Source organism: Crinia signifera, chromosome 3, assembly GCF_055691185.1.
Source record: "Crinia signifera chromosome 3, ASM5569118v1, whole genome shotgun sequence".
NCBI lineage: Eukaryota > Metazoa > Chordata > Amphibia > Anura > Myobatrachidae > Crinia > Crinia signifera.
Genome location: NC_139219.1, coordinates 38,758,049 through 38,784,039, shown reverse-complemented (window position 1 = coordinate 38,784,039; position 25,991 = coordinate 38,758,049). Strand labels below are relative to the sequence as shown.

The 25,991-nt window shown below is 44.0% G+C and overlaps 1 protein-coding gene across 3 annotated transcripts in view; it reads left to right on the top strand.

Annotated features, from left to right (window-relative positions):
* The first annotated feature begins 5,088 nt into the window (after positions 1 to 5,088).
* Positions 5,089 to 25,991, top strand: part of SYT14 (synaptotagmin 14) — a 165,703-nt gene continuing 144,800 nt past the window's right edge. The window contains exons 1-2 of one of the 3 annotated variants that reach the window (XM_083175663.1): positions 5,089 to 5,239; positions 25,335 to 25,382. In XM_083175663.1, coding sequence (XP_083031789.1) covers positions 5,098 to 5,239; positions 25,335 to 25,382 — 190 coding nt within the window. In that variant the 5' untranslated portion in view covers positions 5,089 to 5,097. Of the gene's footprint in view, positions 5,321 to 25,334; positions 25,383 to 25,991 lie in introns of all 3 variants that reach the window. The other 2 variants (XM_083175662.1, XM_083175664.1) reach the window with 2 other exon arrangements.

Genomic DNA, 25,991 nt, shown 5'->3' with positions numbered 1-25,991 from the left:
AGGGGGGGTCGCGGGGGTCCCACGAACGGTCGCGCGAATCGCGGGAGGGGGGTCGCAGGGGTCCTGGCAGAGGGTAGGGGTGTGCGGGAGTAATGGTGGATGGTGGCTGAGGAGTAATGGTGGATGGTGGGCGTGTACTGTAGCCCTGGCTGGGCGGGGGGAGGTGATGTCAAGGGGGTGGAATGTTATACACAAGAAAATGTTCTACACAGGAACGTTAGCTACACAGGGGATGAGTGACAGATCTGGTTAAATATATAAGATATATATATATATATATTTATTTATTTATTTACAGTTTCTTATATAGCGCAGCAGATTCCGTTGCGCTTTACAATAGTAGACAGTGATAAGACAAACTGGGTAACAATAGACAGACTTGGAGGTAGGAGGGCCCTGCTGCAAGCTTACAATCTATAGGGATATAGGGGGGAAACATAAGGACAGGCACCAGTAATAGCATAGCAGTTACAAGTCCAGAAGGGAAGCTATATAATACATAAGTGCCTCGGAGGGTTATGCATGTAGAACTTAAATATGATAGGCTTGCCTGAAGAGGTGAGTTTTCAGGGAACGCTTGAAAGTTTGGAGACTGGTGGAGAGTCTTAATGTGCGTAGAAGGGCATTCCATAGGGTGGGAGCAGCCCGATAAAAGTCCTGTATATATATAGTATTCTGTCAACAACTTGACAGAAATAAAATGTCAAATTAAAGGGGTGTTCATCCCTGGTTGTCTGTAGGCCTAATTCATAGGGGTAAATTTACAAAGATGGGAATTATTTTGAACATGGGATGTTGCTCATAGCAACCAATCAGATTATACTTATTTATATAACACCCTCTAGAACAGGGGTGGGGAACCTCTGGCCCGCGGGCCGGATACGGCCCCCGCATCCAGTATGTCCGGCCCGCCCGCCTATATTACAGCCGCCCGCCCGCCTATATTACAGAAGTATCATCTGCCCGGCCGCCTATATTTCATACCAGCCGCCGGGGATGGCTGCTGCTGCTGCCGCCGGGGAGATGTGCATAAGACGCGCCCGCCAATCACTGCCGGCGCATCCCCTCCACAGCCACTGTGATTGGCGGGCGCGTCTTCTACACATCTCCCCGGCGGCAGCAGCAGCAGCCATCCCCGGCGCCTGGTATGTAATTTAGGAGGGCGGGCGGGCGGCTGATACATCAGTAATATAGGCGGGCGGGCAGCTGATACATCAGTAATATAGGCGGGCGAGCAGCTGATTAATCGGTAATATAGCCGGGCGGGTGGCGGGGGAGATATGCAGAAGATGCGCCCGCCAATGCTGCTTCTCTCACCCTCCCTTCCCCAGTGACTGACACATCCAGGGGTTGTCATATACCCCTGGATTCACCCACAAACAGGTTAATGTGATTATGTCTGATTCTCATAATCAGACATAATCACATTAACCTGTTTGGGGGTGACACCCCCCCCCTTCCTCCACACTGTCACTTTTTATGGTGTCTCTGCCCACATGTATATGTCGCTGCCCGTGTGTATAATGCCCACATGTATATGCCGCTGCCAGTGTGTATAATGCCCACATGTATATGCCGCTGCCCGTGTGTATAATGCCCACATGTATATGCCGCTGCCCGTGTGTATAATGCCCACATGTATATGTCGCTGCCCGTATGTATAATGCCCACATGTATATGCCGCTGCCAGTGTGTATAATGCCCAACATGTATATGTCGCTGCCCGTGTTTATAATGCCCACATGTATATGTCGCTGTCAGTGTGTATAATGCCCACATGTATATGCCGCTGCCCTGTGTATAATGCCCACATGTATATGCCGCTGCCCATGTGTATAATGCCCACATGTATATGCCGCTGCCCTGTGTATAATGCCCACATGTATATGCTGCTGCCCTGTGTATAATGCCCACATGTATATGCCGCTGCCCTGTGTATAATGCCCACATGTATATGCCGCTGCCCTGTGTATAATGCCCACATGTATATGCCGCTGCCTGTGTGTATAATGCCCACATGTATATGCCACTGCACTGTGTATAATGCCCACATGTATATGCCGCTGCCCTGTGTATAATGCCCACATGTATATGCCACTGCACTGTGTATAATGCCCACATGTATATGCCGCTGCCAGTGTGTATAATGCCCACATGTATATGCCGCTGCCCGTGTGTATAATGCCCACATGTATATGCCGCTGCCCTGTGTATAATGCCCACATGTATATGCCGCTGCCCGTGTGTATAATGCCCACATGTATATGCCACTGCACTGTGTATAATGCCCACATGAATATGCCGCTGCCCTGTGTATAATGCCCACATGTATATGCCGCTGCCCTGTGTATAATGCCCACATGTACAGTATATGCCGCTGCCCTGTGTATAATGCCCACGCATATATGCCGATAATTGATAATTTTTATATGGCCCCCGAAGGGTTTTCAAATTTTCCAAATGGCCCTCGGTAGAAAAAAGGTTCCCCACCCCTGCTCTAGAATATAATAGATAGAACCTGGTTGGTTACTATGGGCAACATCCCATCGTCAATATAACTGCCATCTTAGTAAATTTACCCCATAGTTGGTGGGAGGAAGGCACACGAGCATTTAAGAAGATGGAAAATGCTCAATGATTTGTCTAAGTAGCCAGGTGCTTGATGCACGGGTGGTTTAAGAGACGAGGTGGCCTCCATGCACAGGTGTCTGGGAATATGGTGTCCAAAACAGGTTGACCTATAGATCACTGGGGAATGAAGGAAGCCGACACTGACTTTGGGCCAGATGGACTAAGATTCACAAGTGATCAAATGGAGAGTGATAAACAGCCAGCCAATCAGCTCCTGCCTTGTCACAGACTGTGTTTGAAAAATGTCAGGCAGAAACTGATTGGCTAGTTGTTTATCACTCTCCATTTTATTACTTTTGAAGCTTAGTGCATCTGGCCTTATAACTGTCACTATTATCCTTTATTTATATGGTGTCACAAAAAGTTCACAGCGTCCAATTACAGACTACATAAACAAAACAAGAAAACAGTGACTTAAAGTTCAAAACATTGTGGCCGGGATATATCAAATGGAAAAAGCTTTAAATATTCAGTTTTCGGGGTTGTTTACCGCATTTTCAGATTTATCAACGTGGGACTGCTGCATTTCTACACCAGAGGGTAATGCCAGCTTTTTCTGGCATTACCCTATAGAAGCCTATGGGCTTCTTTTCACATCCTTCGCCACCCCGCACCGGATCCTGCTCCCTCACCTGCAGTCCAGGCAGCCTCCTGCTGTGCTGCCCAGACCCAGTGACCTCCTCCTCCCTAGTAGCAACACTTCCCCTTCTGGGTGCAGGGAGGAGGAGCCTGGGACTCCCTGCAGCCCTCTGCGATGTGTGGCGGGATGTACCGCAATAGCTTAGTACATCCCGCCCAGTATATTAATGTTTTACAAGTTTCTATTACCCCTTTCACACCGCACAAAAAAGCTGAGTACAACCTGTTTTTTTTCTGGGTCTCTGTGCGGTGTGAAAGCACCACATACCCTCCAAATGTACCGAATATGCCGTTACAGTACCGTTTTTTAACGGTCTGTACCGGCAATTAAATATTGCACCGAATGTACCGATTTATTTGGCTTGGCTCCACAATTTGTCCTGACTCAGTCCTCCTCCTGGCTCCGCTTGGTGTCAGACATTGTTGCGCCGCTCTCCCCTGGCCCAGCACCCGTTCCCAAGAGTGCATTGCGGGCCGGTCCCAGGCGTCATAACATCATGCGCCAGCACCGCGGACCCGGCGCACTCAAGGGAAAGGTCTGTCAGCCCCCTCCGCATTCTAAGTGACGTCTTTCTGGGCGCAAACTTGAAGCTGCCTGAGACTGAGCAGCTCAGCGTGCGGTTGCGGTGGCCAGCTAGTGACGGGGGGATCGGATCATCCGATGTCGGAGCCTGAAGCACTCACTACACTGCAGCAAGTTAAGTAAGGTGGCTGCACTTATTCAATAATATTATTTTAAATCGCCTCATCCTCTTATCCTCTACATACCCTCCAACGGTACCATTGAAAGTTTAGGAAAGGAGGCGTGACCACACCCCCTTTCCCAGTGGTCACTCCCCTTTACAATTGTGTACCGATTTCTGCCCCTCAGATGTTGGAGGGTATGGCACCATTTTCTAAAAGCCGGGTTGCTGGGCAGTCTGAACTGGTAACCCAGGTCCCGTTCAGTACACTGGAGGAGTCAATAGTGTCACTTCAGTGCTGCCTCTCCCCTGCATGATGTGCCGCCGCTCTACCCCCCCGGGATGACATCATCAAGACAACCACAGCTAGTGCAAATGCCGGGTCGCTCCCAAGATGGACCCGTGTCCTAATCCATGGTGCGACCTGGCATTTGCGATCTGAAAGTGGAATATCTGATTCACAGTTATACCACATTGCATCTATAACCCGGGTTATTGCTGAGTAAAAGTGTGGTGTGAAAGACCAACCGGGAAATTCGACCTGGGTTATAAGAAGGTTAAGACACTGGTCAACTGGTGTACAATGTGTGGTTTAGTGTGAAAGGGTCGAACTCAGGTCGGACCTGGGATCAAAATTCTGGGTCAGACACGGCTTTTGCAATTTGAAAGCGGTATAACACACTAACATTGTAATATGTGAGTACAATTTGCTCCATCCTTGTATCATTCGTTTTTTTTTTTTAATCTTTTTTAAAACATTTTGTACATATATATATATATATATATATATATATATATATATATATATAATAGTGGGACGGGACCTAAATATGTAGCATCATATCAGTTACATTCATTTTATAACAGTTGTCTATATAAGTATAACTCCATGGATGTTCACACTCCAGGCAGCTCATGTAACCCAGCACAGGACACACTGTTATATCTTACCTGGCTACCTGACCCCTTTCCATGAGGGAGAAATGCTCGTGGAGAGGGTCAGATAGGTAGGCAGTGGCACACAGTAAGTTCCCGCCGCTAGGGTTTAAATGTCCCCATAAGACTGGACGAATCCACTGCGCACAACACCCCCCTCCGCCGCCACCATGTAAGACAAGGATCCGCGCCGCACGCTGTGTACTGTATGTGTGTGTGTTTAGTGAGTGTGTATGTGTGGTTCCTTACTGGCGCCGCCGTGTCACTCGCTCCCTGCCGGTTCCCTCCACCCCCCCTGGTAACCCGCGAAGTTGGTACGCTCCGTGCTGGAAGAATCATGGCGATAGATGGTAAGTAGGCCAATAACCGTCTGCTGATCGCTTCATTACCAACTCATCCGGCGGCTCTGAGACCTCCCGGCCGCCAAAGGGGTGAGGCAGTCCCACCTATACCCATGTGCTTGCTGTACATGGCTCCGTAGCCTTCTGCATGTGTGTGAATGTGTGTGTGTGTGTGTGTGTGTGTGCTGGTGGCAGCATTGCCTCCTCTGTGCATAGTAACAGAGCAGCCATGTGTGTGTACATGTATGTATACAGTATGCACTGTGCATGTGTGCAGCAGGCAATGCAGTGTACATAGTGTATTCATGAGACAGTATACAGTGCATGTCTCCATGTGGCAGGGCAGTACACATACTGGACTGCTGTGCTCCTGTACTAGTACTGTCAGTGAGTGTGAGACAGGTGCTGCTGTTGCTGTGCAGGATATACCTGCAGGGGGCACGCTCAGGACTTGTGCATGTGCTACTGTACACTACAGTGTGGTGGTAAACTATACACTGAAAACGGGTTATACAGCACTGTGTATCCCGCAGGAGCTGTGCTAGTGTCAGGGTACTGTATGAGTGACAGTGATGTATAGTCTTATTATCGGTTTAAGGTCCATGGAATGCCAGCAATACCGGCATGGGATAGTAAATCCAATGTGTAATACTGTGCGTTTAGGTTGCTGTAGGGATAGAGTGTTTCTCAGCATTTTTTATAAAAACATACCTCCATGTTATGCTAAAAGTTTTCTAAGTACCCCTAAAGTATGTTAATGTGGATTAATTACCCTCAAGAATGTTCTCCAGCCATTTCCTAGACATGAACATTACTGTATACTCCTTATGATGACAGTTTACATGTATGTTTTATTAGCAATGCATTTGATGTTAGAATTATCCTATTTATCCTCTTATACCTGATGTTCCTCTTGTGTGTACGTGACCCCCCCTTGGTGTATATGTAGCTCTGGTTGTATCCTAGGATGTGTACATCATCCACTCTGTGCACCAGATACACAGGATCTGCAGTCAGTGAGCTGGTGGTGCTGAATGGACAGCTCCTGGATAGTTTGTGGTATAATCTGAGAGGAATACTGTAGTGAAGTAGTTCTGATTAAACTTTCTAATATGATCTTTTTATTTACTAATCTATATGCAAATAGTTGACTTCACGCAGTAAAATATAAAGTTTTACACAAGTGTGGGCAAAGTTCATATTGCAATGTATGATATTGAAAAATATGTGCTTGAGAAGGGAATGGTAATAGTAATTTTTTTATTTATTTATTTTATCTACTGTATTTTTATACGCTGAAGCCTGCGCGGATCTGACTGATCCGTGCAGGCTAAACCCAAATATCCCTGGAAAATGAGTTGTATTTTCCAGGCATATTTTTGCGGCAATTACCGGCTGTATATTGCATATGGCTGGTTAGTAAATTAGGAATCCCCTACTGAATGGTGAATACGAATACGAATGTGCCATGAATACGAATTTTCAGCATAGTAAATGCCAAAAATATCTGTAGGCAGTCATATTTGTATAATACTGCCTACAAATATGCCTAAAATAGGCGTATTCACGTTAGTACATTTTTCCCACAGTGTCTATGTCAACATGCAATGACAAAAGGTCAACACAAGCAAAATGTTGACATGCACACACTGTGCACTACACTACCTCTCACCTTGTACACCTCCCCCACACACCGTTCACTACACTACACTACACTACCATATACCCTACAACTTCTCCCCACACCTACTACTCTACCTCTCACCTTGCTGCTGTTTCCCCCCATACAGTGCACTACACGACCATATACCCTACAACTTCTCCCCACACCTACTACACTACCTCTCACCTTGCACACCTTCCCCACACACCGTGCACTACACCACACTACCATATACCCTACAACTTCTCCCCACACCTACTACACTACCTCTCACCTTGCACACCTTCCCCAAACACCGTGCACTACACCACACTACCATTAACTATTATCAATACCGATATTTATATGACCAAAGAACAATAAGTGAAAAGCGTAGGTTACGTACTTTTTCTGTAACTTGCGTACCTTTTATTCCTAGCTACATGCGAACAAAGCGTAGCGCAGCGTAGCGTACCTTTACCGTGTATTGTACACGGATGAATCAATGCAGTAATAGGAGATCCCTTCGCAGTACTTAGTCTCTAATCTGCGAATACACTTTAAGGACAAGGTCCGTAATACACCTTATCGCTAGGTGCGAATAATTAGACGAGACCACGATATAACAAGTGGGGAGGTAGATTCTCCGTAAATAGTGTATTTAGTCCCTAGCGGACAAAAGGGGATTACAGAAAGAAGAAAATACTGGGTAACACGTGATACAATTATCTAACAATGATAAGTACTTTAAAACACTTACAAAGGAACAGAAACAGATACAATTATAATCAGCCACATTACATAAAAAGGGAATACAAATGTTACCGTTAAGGAATAGCGCAGCGCAGTCCGGTCGGAGCTCGCTATATTCAAATAGAACTATAGCCCGGGTTGGTGAGGGGATATCAGCAGTGCCAAAGTGACCGAGGCAGCCCAGGGTTAGCTTTCTTATAGGGTCAGAAGGGGGAGGTCAAAGGCCATTCCTATTGGTCAGGGGTTCGAATGTCCAGTCCTCAGTGATTGGGATAAAGTATTACACCTGGTTTGGATTGGTGCAGGGGGAGTGTACTTTGGTGTCCTTTGTCTGTAGGCATCGTCGTCGGGGGTTGTAGACAGCAACAAGAACTGGTTTTAACTGGATTCCTTTGTCTCACGCAGGACACATGGGAAAAGTACATGTAATAGGTATTTTGTCTGTAATTATCAGACCATAAGACTTGCGAATATTTGGCTGTGACCGGAATGCTGCGCACGGGACACTGAACATAAAGATACCAAACATGTACAGAAACAATCGTGTATTTCTAATTAAACTATGTGTAGTGCACTAATCCTTTAATTAACTATATTTTATTTAGTGTTAGTGACACATTATGAATTTATGTGTATTAGTATGGCTGCTCTCATGGTCCACTTCGTTACACAGACTCGGGTATTATACTTTATTTGCGCAACTCTGCGAACCAAAATGGCGGCCATACTACCCTAAAATGGCGTGTGTGTAACTCGACTTTAACACTATCATACTCCTTTTGATCACTTTTCAAGCTTTGTACATTTTGCCTATTATGTCATCAATAGCTAGATGAATGCTAGCACCCAGCATTAGTATGTCTGAAATTCATTTTAAAAAATGTGTCCTACAAATGTATTAAAGCACTGCTCCCTAACACATAAGCACATGGCGACGCCACCTTTATGCTGAGCAGGGTGCCTAAGCAAGCATCACGGTACACAAGCGATGCACCCGCGATGTGTGCTGAGCGTTGTGTGCTGGACAGTGCTTTGCTTGGCACTGTTTAAAGGTCAGTGGTTTCAGGTAGCGCTCACATAAATTGGGCCAGATGAACTAAGCTTCAAAAAGGGATAAAGTGGAGAGTGATACCCAAACAACCAATCAAGTAAGCAAGTAAAGCATGCAACAGCAACACATGGTCATCCCTTTTCATCCTAGAAACTTTTTTATTTTCAGCACAGTATTTTGTTTATTGCATATTAAAAATGTATCATGTTGCTGAATATTCCTTAATGGGATGCAGCATGTAAAATACTCATTAGTGATCCTGTTTCATTATTGCTTGGGAGATCCACTATAAAGATTTTATTTCTTGAAATAAAAATTCTGTGATATTAGCATTTTATTGGCTTCTACATATACAGAGTAATGTTTTCTCACCTTTCAAAGAACCTCATTAGTCCACCTTTATGGCTGTTATACTTTTAGTAAAGGGTCATACACTCGGGGCAGTTTAAACCTTTCTTTAAAAAGAAATGGAGCACTGATTGCTCTGTGTGTATAGCCCCTGATGACGGCAAAACGCGTCACCATTGCCCGCAGGGAAGGGCAGTGCTTGCACTGTCTTTTCTGCTAGATCACGGGGCTTTGCCTATAAACAACAGGCAAAGCCCCACGCTGCCCAATCACTCAGCACATCGCGGGTGTACAGCGATATGTTCTGTGCGATCCTGCTTTAGCCCTTCGCTCAGCAGGTAGGATGGGTCACAGCTTGTGTAAGGAGCTTACCTCGTGAAATTGTATATGATTTTATATCCTACACAAAAACCCCAGACAATATGAAATATGAAAAATTACAATATAGACCTAAAAACAAAAAAATATATATATAAAACAAGGATATAATATAATACAGTAACATGAAAACAATGCTTATTACTAGAGACAGGATTATATGCATTTGCATATTTGCATATGCATTTGCATATTTTGCCCATTCTCACTGGTTACTGCATATTTTACCTAAAATCTAGTGATGGTGCATATTTTAGGCCCCGACACCTTTCCACCCGCGAGTCACAGCACTGCTTTGCCCTGCTGCTGCTGGCCAGGTAGTGGTAGAGTGTGCAGGCTGGGGCAATATGTGCGCAGTGTGGGGAACTTTGGATGGCACTGTTCTAGCTGCCAATCCATGTTGATAAAAGTCAGTCGGGGCGGATGCCATTATGAAGCTCCTGAACCTTTGCCTGCCCCTGGCCTGGGACTTTACACAAAGAGACAGACTTCTGCAGCAGAGGAGGCGGGCGGAAGGCTTATGAAATCACGCGGCGCGGAGGAAATGCCGTGTCACAGTGAGTATGCTGCGCAGGGAGGAAGCCTTCCACTGCGCCGCCCTCACACGCTATGTTGACATTTGATCCATCGGTGCTGGAGATGAGGGTCCATGTAGTTGATGCAAGAAGAGCTTTGGACGCTGCACTATGCTATAGCAGCGAGGAAGAAAAAAATCCTGTGTACAGCACTAGACATCTGCAGATGCTGTGGGCCTATTTTTGAGGTTTATTTGCAACTAATTGTATGCTGATTTTTAAATAAATAAGTTAAAAAGTACTTTTTTTATTATTTAATGTAGCATATGTTAATAATTTTCATGCATATTTTAAGCATTTTTCATGCATATTTGCATGCATATTTCAAGCTTTTTATGTTGCATAAAATCCTGTCTCTACTTATTACAGTGCAAGACGAGCGAACAGAGGGCCTAATTGAGTATGGATCAGAGAATTCACAGTCTGGCCGATTAATAAACGATTATGCGTGTGCGAATAAAGATCTTTATGCAAATAGCAGTCACAGTTTGACAGGAAGCCAGTGTATAGGGTTGGAAACATGGTGCTTTCTGGGTGTGCTTGTCAAAACACAGGTGTACCTAGGCTTCTTGGGGTGGGTCTCTGACATCAGTGATGACACCAGCCTGGTACTTTAGCAAATTAGTGGAAGTCTAATGCCGCCCATACACCCTGCGATTCCTGGCGGTGCGATGTGTGCTTTGAGGTGCGCGCTCCCGCGGCACCTCATCGCACAGTACAAAAAGTATGTGCTGCACATACTTTTTGTACTTGCTTTTCATCACATCGCATCGCATTGCAAGCACAAGGCATGCGATGCGATGTGATAGATGCTATTTAAGCCCAGAACGCACGCCGGGATCGCAGCGTGTATGGGCAGCTTTAGCTCTAGACTCTTTGATGGTTCTGTTTTTGCGAATGGATCTGCTAAAACATCGTTATTTGTGATGCATTCACAATTTTGGAAGGGACGTTTTTTTTTTCTTTTTGGGCGGAGACTTTGCTTTACAGGCAACTTTGTCTCTAATTGGCAATCCATGTTGAACTAGGCCCTGAATGTGAGGATTTAGTTATCCAATGGCTATTATGTGCCATTCGCCATCTTGTTGAGTGAATAAAAATGGACAAAAAGCAGCGCAGGGGTGTGCATGCCGGCAGCCCCACTGAGTTATCGTTGCCTACAGTAATACAATACAAAGTTTGGAAATGGGGTTGTGACTGCTGTGGCAGTGCTTCTAATAATTGATGAATTCAAATCAATTTATCAAGATAGCTTTAAGAAAATTAGCAATGAGGTACGTGTTATGCAAATAATGACTAGTGTATGTTGAATGATGCCCTTTTTGGAAATATCCTGCATATTAGAAACCTAAATATTTAGCTAATATTATTGTCATAGATGTTATTTTTGACAACCGATAACCTTTGCATACCCTCCAACATGACCCATTACATTCGGTACACAATGCTCTGTTCCTGGACTTCCCTCTTAATGTATGATTGCCATCACCTGTGTGGAACTAGGTAATTGACCAGAAGGGTGTTTCAACTCAGGTGACTGCACTCATATATTAAGAGGGGAGTCCAGGAACAGAACATTGTGTACCGAATGCAATGGGTCATGTTGGAGGGTATGCCTTTGTGTCCTGGATACTTCAACTTTCACCCCAAGCATTAAAACCATTAAATTAATTTCAAAAAGTGTAAACAATTCAAACTTTCTAGGTATGAAGCAAACTCAGACGTAAATGTTGATTATATCCATGAAGCAAGATATCCATCATAACATAAAAAGTATCGTGTGCTTTGATGATTTTTTTTTTTTTCATTTGACCTCTCTTTTATTCCAAAAGCAAAAACAAAGAATAATATATATATATATATATATATATATATATATATATATATATATATAGAAATTTTTGTAAGGAGGGCACTCACCAATTCGCAGTTAAAACTTCATATTTATTCAAACCTTTAAAATATTGAACATCAGGTGGTTGTCAACGTTTCGGTCCGCATTTCAGACCTTCTTCAAGACAGACAAATGCAGCAAGAGATCTTACTCCAATAGAGACCTAACTGTTACTGGTTCCATGGTGAACTTATATACCCACCCATTCAGGAAGTGCCTTATCTAGACCAATGAACAGTCATTCAACCAAATTATGCTAAAATCCTTTAAAGCAGACTTGCTCTAAGCATATCCCCAATTTGTATCCAGTAACTACATCTCCAAAGCTCACACCAATCCATCTTAACAAGTTATATGGCTAACTAGCGTTAGTACATCAAGTGGAGAATTCTGGCGTGCGTTCCAAATCAGTGGAACGCACCGCCATTTTGTTTCCATATTTTTTTCACTACAACACATCTGTGTACGTTGGTAATCACTGATTTACCCATACTTAAAAATCAGGCGCATAACCAGATCCACTTACTATATCGCTAGTGGGCACAAGAACGGGGGCAGCGGTGTGTCTCAGCAAGTTTGATCAGACGATTGCGTCACCCGGAAATGACGCGAGTATGCTCAAAACGGAAGCCGCCTGTACTTTGTGTACAGCGGTCTCCCAGCAACCTACTCGGCCTGAACTTCCCATCCCCAATGCGCATAACGGTAACTAGGCAACGGACCAACTCAGCCCTGTTTTGTTTCATTGTCGCATCATCAAAGAGCGACACCAGTAAGCAGCCTCGCTGAAGCTAAACGTTGCCCAGCAACCGTCGATACACAAATATGTTACAGGTTCCTGATTGTGTTATCATGAGAAATACATATGGACAATGTCAAAAGCTTTGGACATTGTGATTTTGACAACTTTCAATAACATGATTATGGAAGACAATGGATCTATTATAATATTCCAGGTTCCTGATTGTGTTATCATGAGAAATGCACATAAACAATGTCAAACGATGTTATTCTATGGAAAGGGGGCATGGGTATATGGTTCACCATGGTCCCAGCTTCATATATACAACATAGTTCAATAAAGACATACACTATACAAAGACATTACAAAGACAATAAAAAGTCACCCCATGGGTATATTTACCCATAGACTGAAAAAATGTTCAAGAGAGCAAAAAACTTTATTACTTTGCTCTCCCTGCTCCATTGTATCCACCTACAAAAAGGGGGGGGGGGGAATCAATTCAGAGAATATAGAGAATATAGAAAAAATGAACTTTTCTTAGAAAAAATTCTTATACAAAGAACCTTTTAGTGTCCAGCCTATAAGGTATAAGTGTCCAAAGCCACTAAATGTGGCAACTTCTTCGTCACTTCATCACTTCAAATGCCATCCCAATTTACAGAAATACGCTGTAGGGTAAATGTTTGTTGAGTCCCTTCGGTGAACAAGTATCTAGTCGCTGTATCCATTTTAACTCCCTTTGTTTGAGGAGCTTCTCCCTATCGCCCCCACGTCCTGGGGCAGGAATATGGTCGATGATCATACTCTTCAAACTTGCCACTGAGTGACCCTTTATAAAAAAATGGCGGGCCACTGGCTTGTCTGAACCTTTCTTCTCGAATGCCTCCCTAATTGACCGTCTGTGGTTGGCCATTCTTTCACGAAAGGTCCTCGTTGTGAGACCAACGTAATAGAACCCGCATGGGCATAGTAAGAAATATACAATATATGTGGACTGGCAGGATACTCTGTGCTGTATCGTAATTCTCTGGTTGGTATGTGGATGTGCAAATGTTGATCCAACCATCATAGATCTGCACGTTATACAATCCGCACAGCGGAAGCAACCCTTCTTGCCCGTTTGGATCCAATTTTTCGTTTCTCGAGCCGGTATCATTGTGGGTCTCATCAGCATCTGCTTGAGATTTGGACCTCTTTTATATGAGATCATAGGTGGTATCTTGCTGATTGCACCCAATGCTGGATCCCTTATGATGATGGGCCACGATTTTTGGATCGATTTTTTCAACCTATGTGAGGCTATATTGTAGGTGGTAGAATAGATCATTCTTTTCTCATCGAAGGGAGCTTTCTTGGTGTTATCATAGAATCTCTCTCTTGCTTTGTTCAAGCACCGGTCCACTATCTCTTGTTTATAGCCGCGGGCCAAAAATCTATTGGTCATCTCCATTATTTGGCCTTCTGCTGTCTCTGGATCTGAATTGTTGCAGAGTACCCGGAGGTATTGCGAGATTGGCAGCCCCTCTTTTAATTTCTCGGAGTGATGGCTAGTGGCGTATAGAAGTACATTGCGATCTGTGTCCTTGCGATAGAGCTTATATCCTAGACCATCCATTTGTTTATATATTGTGACATCAAGAAAGTTCAGTTCTTTCATATCAATGCGATGTGAATCTGATTGGGGAGTCCAGTAGGTTGAGATACTGGATCATCTCGTTTAGCTCCACCAGAGTACCCACCCACACAATAAAAACATCGTCGATATATCTCATATAACTAGCTATATGGGTATGGTATCGAGAGAGGATGAATTCATGCTCGTAGAAGTGCATGTATAAGTTGGCATATGCCGGCGCGAGATTGGACCCCATGGCCGTCCCCCGGTTCTGGTAGTAGTATCCCCCTCCATAACCAAAATGGTTCTTAGTCAACACTAGTGTGGCAAGTTCTACCAGAAATTCTACCGGAGGGCGGCCAGGGGGATCCTCATTCAACGCTTCTCTTAAAGATGATAACCCTCCCTCATGGGGGATTACGGTGTACAGCGAGGACACATCTAATGACACCAATATCGCTTCCTCCGGTACCGGGCCTAATGCTTTGATTTTTTGAAGAAAATCAGGGGTGTCCTGTACATAACTCCCCATCTTCCTCACGCAAGGCTGTAAAAAGGTGTCAACAAACACTGCCAAGGGTTGCAGGACTGAACCGATGGCCGATATTATAGGACGCCCCGGAGGCGCACTTAAAGACTTGTGCACCTTCGGGAGCGTGTACAATATCGGACATACGGGTGCATCCACTGTAAGGTATTTAAAGGTTTTTTCATCAATCCACCTGTTGTTTAAAGCACTGTTTAATCTAATGTCAACCAGTTTTTTGACCTCATACATCGGGTTTGACCCTACTTTGGTGTACGTTTCTAGATCCGACAATTGAGACATAACCTCATTATTATAGGCGGTCCAGTCTTGTACTACGACTGAACCGCCCTTATCCGCCTGTCGGATAACTATTTGATCATTCTTTTTGAGATTATTTAGGGCCTCCCTCTGTATTTTAGAGAGGTTATCAAATGTTTTTTTTACTACTTTTTTAACTACTTTTTTTACTTCCATCTTCACGCATCTGTCTCAGGAAGGTCTTAATGCTAGGATTTTGGGAGGGGGGGCCAAACTTACTTGGTCTAGAAAGTACTGGCATAGTTTCCCTGTTGGTCTCGGCATCACTAAAAAATTCTCTAAGCCTGAGTTTTCTGCCGAACTTAAAGTTGTCAACAGTCCAGTCAAAATAGTCAAATTTAACCGTTGGCACAAATGAAAGGCCTAGGCCTAGGACTTCCAATTCAGCTGTGCCTAATGTGTGGCTGGATAGATTAAATACAATTTCGGGTTCTAATATCTTCCCTTTCTCCTTGCTCCGGTGCCTCCTCCCGCCCCTCCTCGTGCGACGGCACGCACTGGCCGTGGGGGACGGTCTGCGGTATGAGCTGTACCTGCCGCTAAAAAAGATGTTGAGGTAGCACCGCCTGTACCTTGTCTGGTATCTAGGCCTGCCTCTGACTCTGAGTTGGATTGTGATGAACTATCCAGACCCCTATTTTGTTTAAACCTATATGAGGCTTGTTGACGTCTATTATGGAAATTTCTATTGTCCCCTTTTTAGCCATCTATATACTTGATGATTGGTATAGTCAGCCTCCACTGTGGCCAATTTTTTGCGTTTGAACGCAATTAAATCCTGTTGATAGGTCGAGATTTGATCGGAAAGTTTTCCCACCCAATTATCCGTTTTTTCCTTGGCTAGTGAATCAAGGTATTTGGTATTAAATTCACAGATGGATTGTCTGACTTTGCCCAATTCGATCCCCACCTCCTCTATAACGAGGAGGAGGAGATCGAAGGAGCACTTATTAAGAACTCCACACCAACGTGTGCAGAAATTTAGGTTACCTCTGCCCAGGGTAGGGACATTTGCCACTCTGAACCCCCGCGGTATCTTTTTATTCCTGTGATAGTCTGACAGGAATTGACCGTGGAGGACCAGATCTACCTCCCTTCTTTTAAGTTTCAAAATTTTATGATAAAGATCAAGGGAGGATTCTACAGGCAATTTCCCAAATTCCACATGATCGAAATAAATTTTGTCGGCATCCTCATCGGTGAGGGAAACCAACAGATCTTGCGCTCTCCCTAGAGTAGCATCATCCAATATCTGCAGCATCATCCATATACCCATGCCCCCTTGCCATAGAATAACATCGTTTGACATTGTTGATGTGCATTTCTCATGATAACACAATCAGGAACCTGGAATATTATAATAGATCCATTGTCTTCCATAATCATGTTATTGAAAGTTGTCAAAATCACAATGTCCAAAGCTTTTGACATTGTCGATATGTATTTCTCATGATAACACAATCAGGAACCTGTAACATATTTGTGTATCGACGGTTGCTGGGCAACGTTTAGCTTCAGCGAGGCTGCTTACTGGTGTCGCTCTTTGATGATGCGACAATGAAACAAAACAGGGCTGAGTTGGCCCGTTGCCTAGTTACCGTTATGCGCATTGGGGATGGGAAGTTCAGGCCGAGTAGGTTGCTGGGAGACCGCTGTACACAAAGTACAGGCGGCTTCCGTTTTGAGCATACTCGCGTCATTTCCGGGTGACGCGATCGTCTGATCAAACTTGCTGAGACACACCGCTGCCCCCGTTCTTGTGCCCACTAGCGATATAGTAAGTGGATCTGGTTATGCGCCTGATTTTTAAGTATGGGTAAATCAGTGATTACCAATGTACACAGATGTGTTGTAGTGAAAAAAATATGGAAACAAAATGCCGGTGCGTTCCACTGATTTGGAACGCACGCCAGAATTCTCCACTTGATGTACTAACGCTAGTTAGCCATATAACTTGTTAAGATGGATTGGTGTGAGCTTTGGAGATGTAGTTACTGAATACAAATTGGGGATATGCTTAGAGCAAGTCTGCTTTAAAGGATTTTAGCATAATTTGGTTGAATGACTGTTCATTGGTCTAGATAAGGCACTTCCTGAATGGGTGGGTATATAAGTTCACCATGGAACCAGTAACAGTTAGGTCTCTATTGGAGTAAGATCTCTTGCTGCATTTGTCTGTCTTGAAGAAGGTCTGAAATGCGGACCGAAACGTTGACAACCACCTGATGTTCAATATTTTAAAGGTTTGAATAAATATGAAGTTTTAACTGCGAATTGGTGAGTGCCCTCCTTACAAAAATTTCTATGTGATGGTCCAGTGCCTTGGAGTGAGCACTACCTGGATGAACTATTATCTGGAGTGCAGATTTCTATGTATATATATATATATATATATATACACTTGTAGGTTTGGAGGTGCGGCACTCACAGCAGAAAGAATAGGCAGTACGCTCAATCTTGTTTACAACGTTTCAATGTCGTTTATTTCGACATTTTCGTCAGGTATACAAAAGTCACAATCAATACATACATTTATACCACCCGCGTGAACGTGATCCAGCGTGTCCGTAGACGCCGGAAGATGACGTCAGGCCCGTAGGTCTGCGTGCTCCCATCACCATGGATACAATACATGTTTACAAAGAGACATACAATCAGCAAACCAAACAACTGTCTGCGTACTGCTATAAAGGTATTCTATGCAAAGAATTCAATGTGGCATCACTGGCAAGTAAGATATATCGAGGTGTCATAAAAACAGCAATCATAGGCGATCAACAGGTGTAATCCTGTAGATAGAACAGTATCATCAATATGCATGAATATAACGATATGGAAAAAACTCAAATACAACAAATACATATGTCAAGCTGTATTAAAACCATCCTTTGGGCTAAGACTAGAATATGGTCACCTTATTAGTTAATTAAAGATCCACCAAACTCAGTGTGCGGAGAAACTAAGTAGGAGGAAAAAATAGTATAAAGCAAAAGGGACAAGATAGGAAAGATAAGAGGAAAGATAGGAAGGTGAGTATAAGCAAGACAAGAATAGGACCATATAAAAAAGGTCGAAGTAAAAACAGAAAAGTTATGCTAGCAACGAAAGAATAGGGAAATAAGCGGTTACAATGTTATTTTTTGGTCAAACAACCAATGCCCAGGAATTCATTTAAACCTCTCGGAAATATTGTGTCCAACCTATGGATCCACCGGGTTTCACATTTGAGCAACTGTAGCCCTCTATTGCCCCCCCGTATGTTTGGGGGCACATGATCAATCATGTCAGACAGGGACATAAACATCTCCAATTCTAGATTGATGTCATGTTACCAAAGGGCCCCGAATCTACGCGATATGTTGGTGAAAACCGATATATCGGCATTTTCACAACAAAAGAAACCACCACCCAGGGGATGCATCAGATGCACTTGTACGGTCTGCAGCTGCATGATCCCGGGTCCGTCATTTTATCACCCACACCGGGGCACTAAATACACCATAAGACACACACTCAGTTGCGAATCTCGCTTTGTGGTGTATCAATTAATATGCCCGTGTGGCTTATCATACATCGGTAAGACCGAAAGGTCATTTAAAGAGAGGATCACTACCCATAGATCCACTATACGGGCAGCACTAGCTGGTGGCAAATGTGATCTGCCGGTCCCCAAACATTTTTTAGCCATGAAACATTCATTACCATCGCTAAAATATCGCATGATTGATCAGTTGTCTAATGGAGGGGGCTCCTGGATTTTCCTTTCCACAGTGGTACCACAACAACTGAGGGTGATGGGACAATGGATGGTAGGTTGTAGTGGATAGAGCACCTCACAACCCATGAGTTTTGCTGTGTTGGATACAGCATTTTCAAGGTTTGAGAAAGTAAAAAGTGTGGGCTAAATGTACTAAGCCCTAAAAAGTTATAAAAATTAGCGATAAGCCACCAACCAATCAGCTCCTACCTGCCATTTTTCAAACACAGCTGTGACATGGCAGGTAGGAGCTGATTACAAGCAAGAAAGATGTGAGTGTCCCCTCCGATGGCGCCAAACACCATAGGTACAGGAAGTTAAGGAAGTACACCCCTTTTACATGGGAAACGACCCTCTTCTCCCAATTAAAGTTGTCCAAAAATTGGGAGAAGAGGATCGTTTGGCGCCATCGGAGGGGACACACATCTTTCTTGCTTGTATTCTTCTTGTATGTGGGACTGGGGTCACCACTGTTGAGTGTACCCACCGTGGGCTGCTTGGCGCTCAGATAAACCAACCCACTCTTTTGTTTTAGGTAGGAGCTGATTGGCTGGTTGCTTATCACTCTCACTTTTCAAGCTTAGTACATCTAGCCGTATGTCTTTTCGCGCGAAAAAGTATTTTTTTTACAAGTTAACTAATTGGATAGCCTGTAAAAACCCTTCAGTTTCTGCTCCATCTTATGTAATTGAATACAAATCCCCACCCTTAAATTTGAGGGTACGCTATGTGGAGATGGTCCTATTCTATCAACGTTCAATGTTTCCATAGCATACACAGCTGCGAGCACCTGGACAATTGTGGCTTTGGGGTTGATCCTATTAGCTCCGAAGGGTGCGAGTTGCCGTTCGGGTGCCATTCAAACCCCAGTAACAGCACCCGAATTCTCGCACCCTTTGCTTGGCCGAATTCGCCTAAAATTACTCGTACCCCTATGGAGGTGCGAGTGCTTTTTGGCATATTCAGTCCGCCGTAAAGTGCACCCCGGTGCCGTGATGATTCGCATTAGTGAATCATCCACGCCCAATAGGATTGACCTCCCTATGTGCGGCAGGTTTACAGTAGCTTCAGGTACTTTTTGTCATGGATGATGCGAAATAAAGCCAGCCGCTCTTTCTAATGTAGAACATGGGACCATGTGTGCTGCTGGGAGCTACTGAAATGCATATGCCACTGACTGTATGATGCACTCGTATGAGATTGCTCAGGCATTTCTGATCTGTCAGGGAGAGTTTGGCTGTACATTCATCGGAGCATTGCAGTATTATTGCACAGGCCTGTGTGCTCCCCACACAGATGGTACGGTATTGTTTGTCTCTCGCGCTCCCATCACCTCCCGTCTCAAGAGGCTACTGCTGGATTGTGGCTCATACACATTTAATAGGGAGAAGAATAATAAATAAACACCTCATTAATGAGCATGTTTATTAATATACTCAGATTTGCCCTGGTAAATAACATTATTGCCGCTGTGAGCAGAGATAAGCGATGTCGTTTCAGGGCAATTTATTCATGCCAAGAAATCTGCTCTGATAGGCAGCTGCCCTAGGAATGCTAAAATGCGTACTGATCCATTTCACTGCTGCGTTCTGCCCTGCTGTGTCCCTGCGCACGTGTCCTGTTTTTGAACACACAAAGATTCAATCACAGCCTGTATAGTGACAGTTGTCCAGAGCTGATTGTCTGGTACTTTATCTCTCTCTACATTATCTATCTCCAAGGTTTGAGACATCTGCCCCAGGGCAAAAGTGGTAAAATGGAGAGTGATAAACCACCAGCCAATCAGCTTCTGCCTGACATTTTGCAAACACAGTCTATGACATGGCAGGTAGGAGCTGATTGGTTGGTTGTTTATCACTCTCCATTTTATCACTTTTGAAGCTTAGTGCATCTTACCTCCAGAGTGCTTTATGCTTCTACAGTATGTTGTGTATGAGAAAGTTTCTGTTTCCTGTTGGTAATTGTACACTTTACGATGAATATCGGATGTGAAGGACAAGTCAACCCGATTTCTCTTGAGTTGCTCCGGGAGCTCCCCGGGGGGGACTCACATACGGTTTGACACTAGATGTGCCATTTTATTGTTACATGCGGTAAATCGCATCCAATTTATCGCATGTAACTACCAGGGAGCTGAAGGCGGAGGCAGGAGAATTCCCAAATAAAACCATTCAAAAGAATTGGCGGCTGTTGATCGCTCACCTGCAAGTAATGTGCCAGTACCTTTAACGAGCAATCCCATGTCCATTTCTATCACAATCCGGAGAAGAGCAAAATCAATGGCAGTCCATAGAGTGGTAGCTACAGTAGTTTTTACACTTATTTCTGAGGTGCTTACACATACAATTGCGCATAGCGTCCCTTCTAAATGATAGAAATATATGTATCGATGGTAATTGCCTAGAAGGGAAAATTATTTTACATCCATGTTTGTAATAGGTGAGTATATGTTTATAGATTTTTTTTTGACATTCACAGTGACAAATGACCCATAAAGTTTATGAGGTCACACACAATACATGAGAAATGATCGATAAATACATACTTGGCTGTTTCTTTCAAATTCAAATGACTTTTCCAGAGAGGGATTCAATGAACAATAGTGCACGAAGGGCAGCTCGGACGCATGGAGCTGCTGTAAGTAATATCAGCACTGTGCTACCATTTGTAGTGTTAAATCTGTCTTTGTTCACGGAATAAAAAAATAAAAAATGTCTTGTTTTAAAAGGTCACTTGTGCTGCTCCAATCTTCCCGGAATATTAATAGAGGTTCACAAATGAACGATGTAACAAATGATGCAACGGTCATTCCGGTTTCACCAACAATCAACAGATGAGAGTGCGATGAACAACATGTGTAAACGATACATTAGGGTTGCACACTAGAGGGATATTCGATATGTACCTATTTTTCGACTATCGGAAATTTATGGCAGAGTCCGCAAACAGGCTGATCGGCTAATTAGTCTTCGATTCATGTACTTTATTAAAAATGTGCCCGTTTTTCATAGACGAAAACATGAAAAAATTGTGGAAAACGGCCGCATGGAAAAAGGCATGTCTGGAAAAATGAGGACAGCATTGAATACCCCCATATGGGATATATTAGTTGTTCAAGCCAATCAGATACTATTCTTGACAGTTAGGAGCTGATTGGCTGAAGCAACATTAATCATTTGTAACAAGTGTTAAAAAGGGGATCCGGATGACTTTCACATAGGGGTGTGCATCGGCCACGTTTGTGTTTTGGGTCTGTATTTCCGGTAGTGTTGTGGATCTGGATCTGTTCCAAAACACAACGCTTTTCGAGTTTCTTGATTTGGATTTTTTTTTTTGCCATGCCACCGTACACTTCAGATGACAATCTCCCGACCAGCAGATCTTTGCACCGCTGTAGACTTGTGCCCGCCGGAAACAGAGCCACAACATACGCTTTAAACCGAGGATCGAGCACGGTGGCCAGAATGTATTCCTCTGACTTTAATAGACTGACCACCCTTGTATCCTGGCAAAGCATATAAAGAGCTTCATCCACAACACCTACATGCTTTGAGGAATCGCCACGCTTTAGCTCCTCCTTCACTTTCTCCAGCTGCTTCTGCTACAGCCTGACTCAAGCTGGCAGTGTTGGAACTGACTTGACCTGTGGCAAGTTCAAACGGCTGTAGAACCTTGTATAACAGGGATATCAGTCTCCACTGTGTCAGATGCATCCCCGCTCCATTACCTATGTCATAAGGGCTGTGTAGGCTTTTGCTGCTCCTCCATCCTCTGCAGCATATGCAGACCGCGTCACAACTTCTTGTTTAAGGGCAGGTTCAGGATGTTTTGATTGTGCTCCAGTCTTTGGCAGACAGTGGCAGAATGCGGGCCATCGCAAGCATCTCCTGCACACCCCTGTCACTTTGTAGGAAATGCTGCACCACCAAATTTTTTCTTTGGGCAAAACATTGCACATGTTGGAATTTGCCCATATGTAATGACCACACAATGTTACTGGCATTGTCCGATACCACAAATCCCCTGGAGAGTCTAAGTGGGGTAAGCCATTGCGCAATGATTTCCCTCAGTTTTTTTAAGAGGTTGTCGGCGTTGTGCCTCTTAGTGAAACCGGTGATACACAGCATAGCCTGCCTACATGTAGAGAGAGTTAGATTTGTGTGTTTTATTGTTTCTGTCAGGGTAAATGATGGCTGCTTTATTTTTACACTGCAATTTAGATATCAGTGTGAAGTACACCCCCCACCCAAATCTAACTCTCTCTGCACATGTTACATCAGCCCCACCTGCATTGTATATGGTTTTGTCAATTAGAGAGTGATTGTGCCTTACCGAGTGAATCAGAATAACCCCCTAAGTGGACAGTGGGTACAACTGCATTTTTCAGGACACAGGACAATTTTTCAGACGTCTCTGTACATCCTGGATATCGCTTGCCTAGTGAAGTGGAATCTAGACGGGATTTGGTACCGGGGACACAATATCTCCATCAATTGTCTAAGTCCCACACCACTAATGGCGGATACTGGACGCACATCTAACACCAACATACTGTAGTTGTCAAGGCCTCAGTTATTCGCTTTGCCACAGGATGACTGCTGTCATACTTCATCCTCATCGCAAAGGACTGTTGGACGGTCAATTGCTTAGTGAAAGAAGTAGTGGTCTTCTGACTTCCCCTCTGGGATGATGAACAACTCCCAGAGGCAACAGCAGAAGCAGTAGGCGTAGCACTGTAGGATCCTCCGGGGGCATCCCTGATTAAAGAGGAGTCAGTCATGCTGGTGACATGGCCTGCAGGACAACCCCCGATATGGATTGAGGAGGAAATTGATGAGGACTGACATGATGGAGTGACGGCAGTACCACTGGACTGAATTTATGTAGCAGTATCACTGGACTGGAATTATACAGCAGTATCACTGGACTGGAATTATACCGCAGCATACCTCCCAACATGACCCTCTCCAGGAGAGACGCAATGCTTTGTTCCTGGACTTCCCCTTGAATGTATGATTTCCATCACCTGTGTTAAACCTGGTTAATTGATATAAAAAGTTTTTCCACGATAGCATCAGAGAACCAGAGAGACCCATCAACCCACTACACTCCAATGCAGGAGTTGCCGACATCGTGAGACTTATATTGAGTCCGGATCTTGTGAAATCCGACGGCAGGATGATGACGTTTTGCCACATTCTGAGACCTGAGCCCGGCAGGAATACCCGAACAGTGCTTGGGTCCGAACCTGCTCACCCCTACCTCTATTCTGTTTACTACATCATTGATGTCCTCAGGGCTATTTTTGTGCAGGCTCCAGCAGGAACTGTGGCCCTTATTCTAGTTCACTGTTTCTGACAAAATATTCCTCAGATGGACAAAACCATGTGCACTGCAGGTGAGGCAGGTGTTACTTGTGCAGAGATAATTAGATTTGGGTGGGGTTTTACACCTGCCTCACCTGCAGTGCACATGGTTTTGTCCATCTGAGGAATATTTTGTCAGAAACAGTGAACTAGAATAAGGGCCACAGTTCCTGCTGGAGCCTGCACAAAAATAGCCCTGGATGTCCTAAACAGAAACACACTAAAAGGAAAAACTGACACAGACAGAGGAGGGAAACTGGTACAGAGTGGAATGAGAGAGACTCGCTGGTGGAGGCCAGGGAAGGAGAGAGTCTGTCGCAGATAGGGAAAGAATTGGGATCAACAGAAAGGCTGGTGCAGACCGGAGAAGGAGAGAGACTGGTACAGATTGGGAAAGAACAGAGATGGTAGTAACAGATAGGTATCAACAGGCTGGTGCAAACCAGGAAAAGAGAGAGATAGCTACAAATTGAGGAAGAAAAATAAGTTCTAGAGTACAGTGGAAACAGAGAAGCTAACACAGAAAAGAAAGGGCAGAAAGGCTGGTCCAAGCAGAAATTGGCAGACAGGAAGTTCAGAGTGATTGGTGTAGATGGGACAGAATAGTAGTTGGTGAAAACAAAATATGGATGACAGGCACATGTGCAGGGAGGAAGAGGAGGACAGTATCATTACCAACAACAAATAAGAGGATGAAATGTGGTGCAGTCAGCTGATGTACAGCAAACGGGGTGGCACTAGCTGATCTCTAACCCGCTCCAGATAAAGGGGCCTGTTTTTGTGTATTGTAATCCCCCCCCCTTCCCCCAAAATGCCCGTGATTGAATACTGAAAAGCAAATGTTTGCTTTTTTTCACCTAATGAAAAACTCGGCCAAGATTGAATAATTGAATATGCCCCATAATGTTAATATAATAATATTATTAATTTATGAATAATTCTAACTTTTTGAGGCCAGATTATTCAATTTTATTTTTTTATTTGATGTGCGTGTTACAATATTGGTATATTGTCTTAATCATTGTAATATTTGTGATAAATTACAGTTAATTGGTTGTCGGTAAGAAATGTGCAATGTTAATATTCATAGCAATATTTTCCTCCTTAATGTTTTTTTCTCTATGACTTTGCAGGAGGAGAGAGAACATGTGGAGTCCACGAACTAATCTGCATTAGAAAAGGTAAGAAGTACTGTACAGTAGTGTATAGGAGAGAACGGATGCATAGCATCTCTTGCAGAACCAGCAGGTCTTCACAAACAAGTCCAAAATCTAGGAGTCAGCTTAGAAATGTAGGAGCTGCTCTGTGCTGAGCCATAGGTGTTCCTGGTATAGCGCTGTGACATATGTTTGGCAATAGAGCAAATGCAGAGTTTTGAATTAGTTTAAGAGAACTTTTTTGATTCCAGGATGAAGTGTTTATTGATACTAGGGGGCAGATACAATTGGCCACAGGTTAAGTCGTGCAATCTGTTCTTATCGGCAAAGAGCCCAGAGCAACCTCTGGAGGTGCAAGCATAAATTAGGTACAGGGCTGCCATCAGAAATTGTGGGACTCAAGGATTGACAAAATAGGATGCAGGCTCTCACCTCCCACTCTGTCCCCAGGCTCCCCTTGATTGTCCTGCAGCCTCTTACCTCACCCTGTTGGTCCAGGTAATTCTGATTATCCAGCAGCCTCCAGAAACCTATAAACTTTTCTATCACTAGCGTAAATTTTGCGACTTCTGATTGTACGTTCTGAAGGACTTGCAACCGGTGCCAAATTTAAAATGCTGCCGGTGCTGTCCC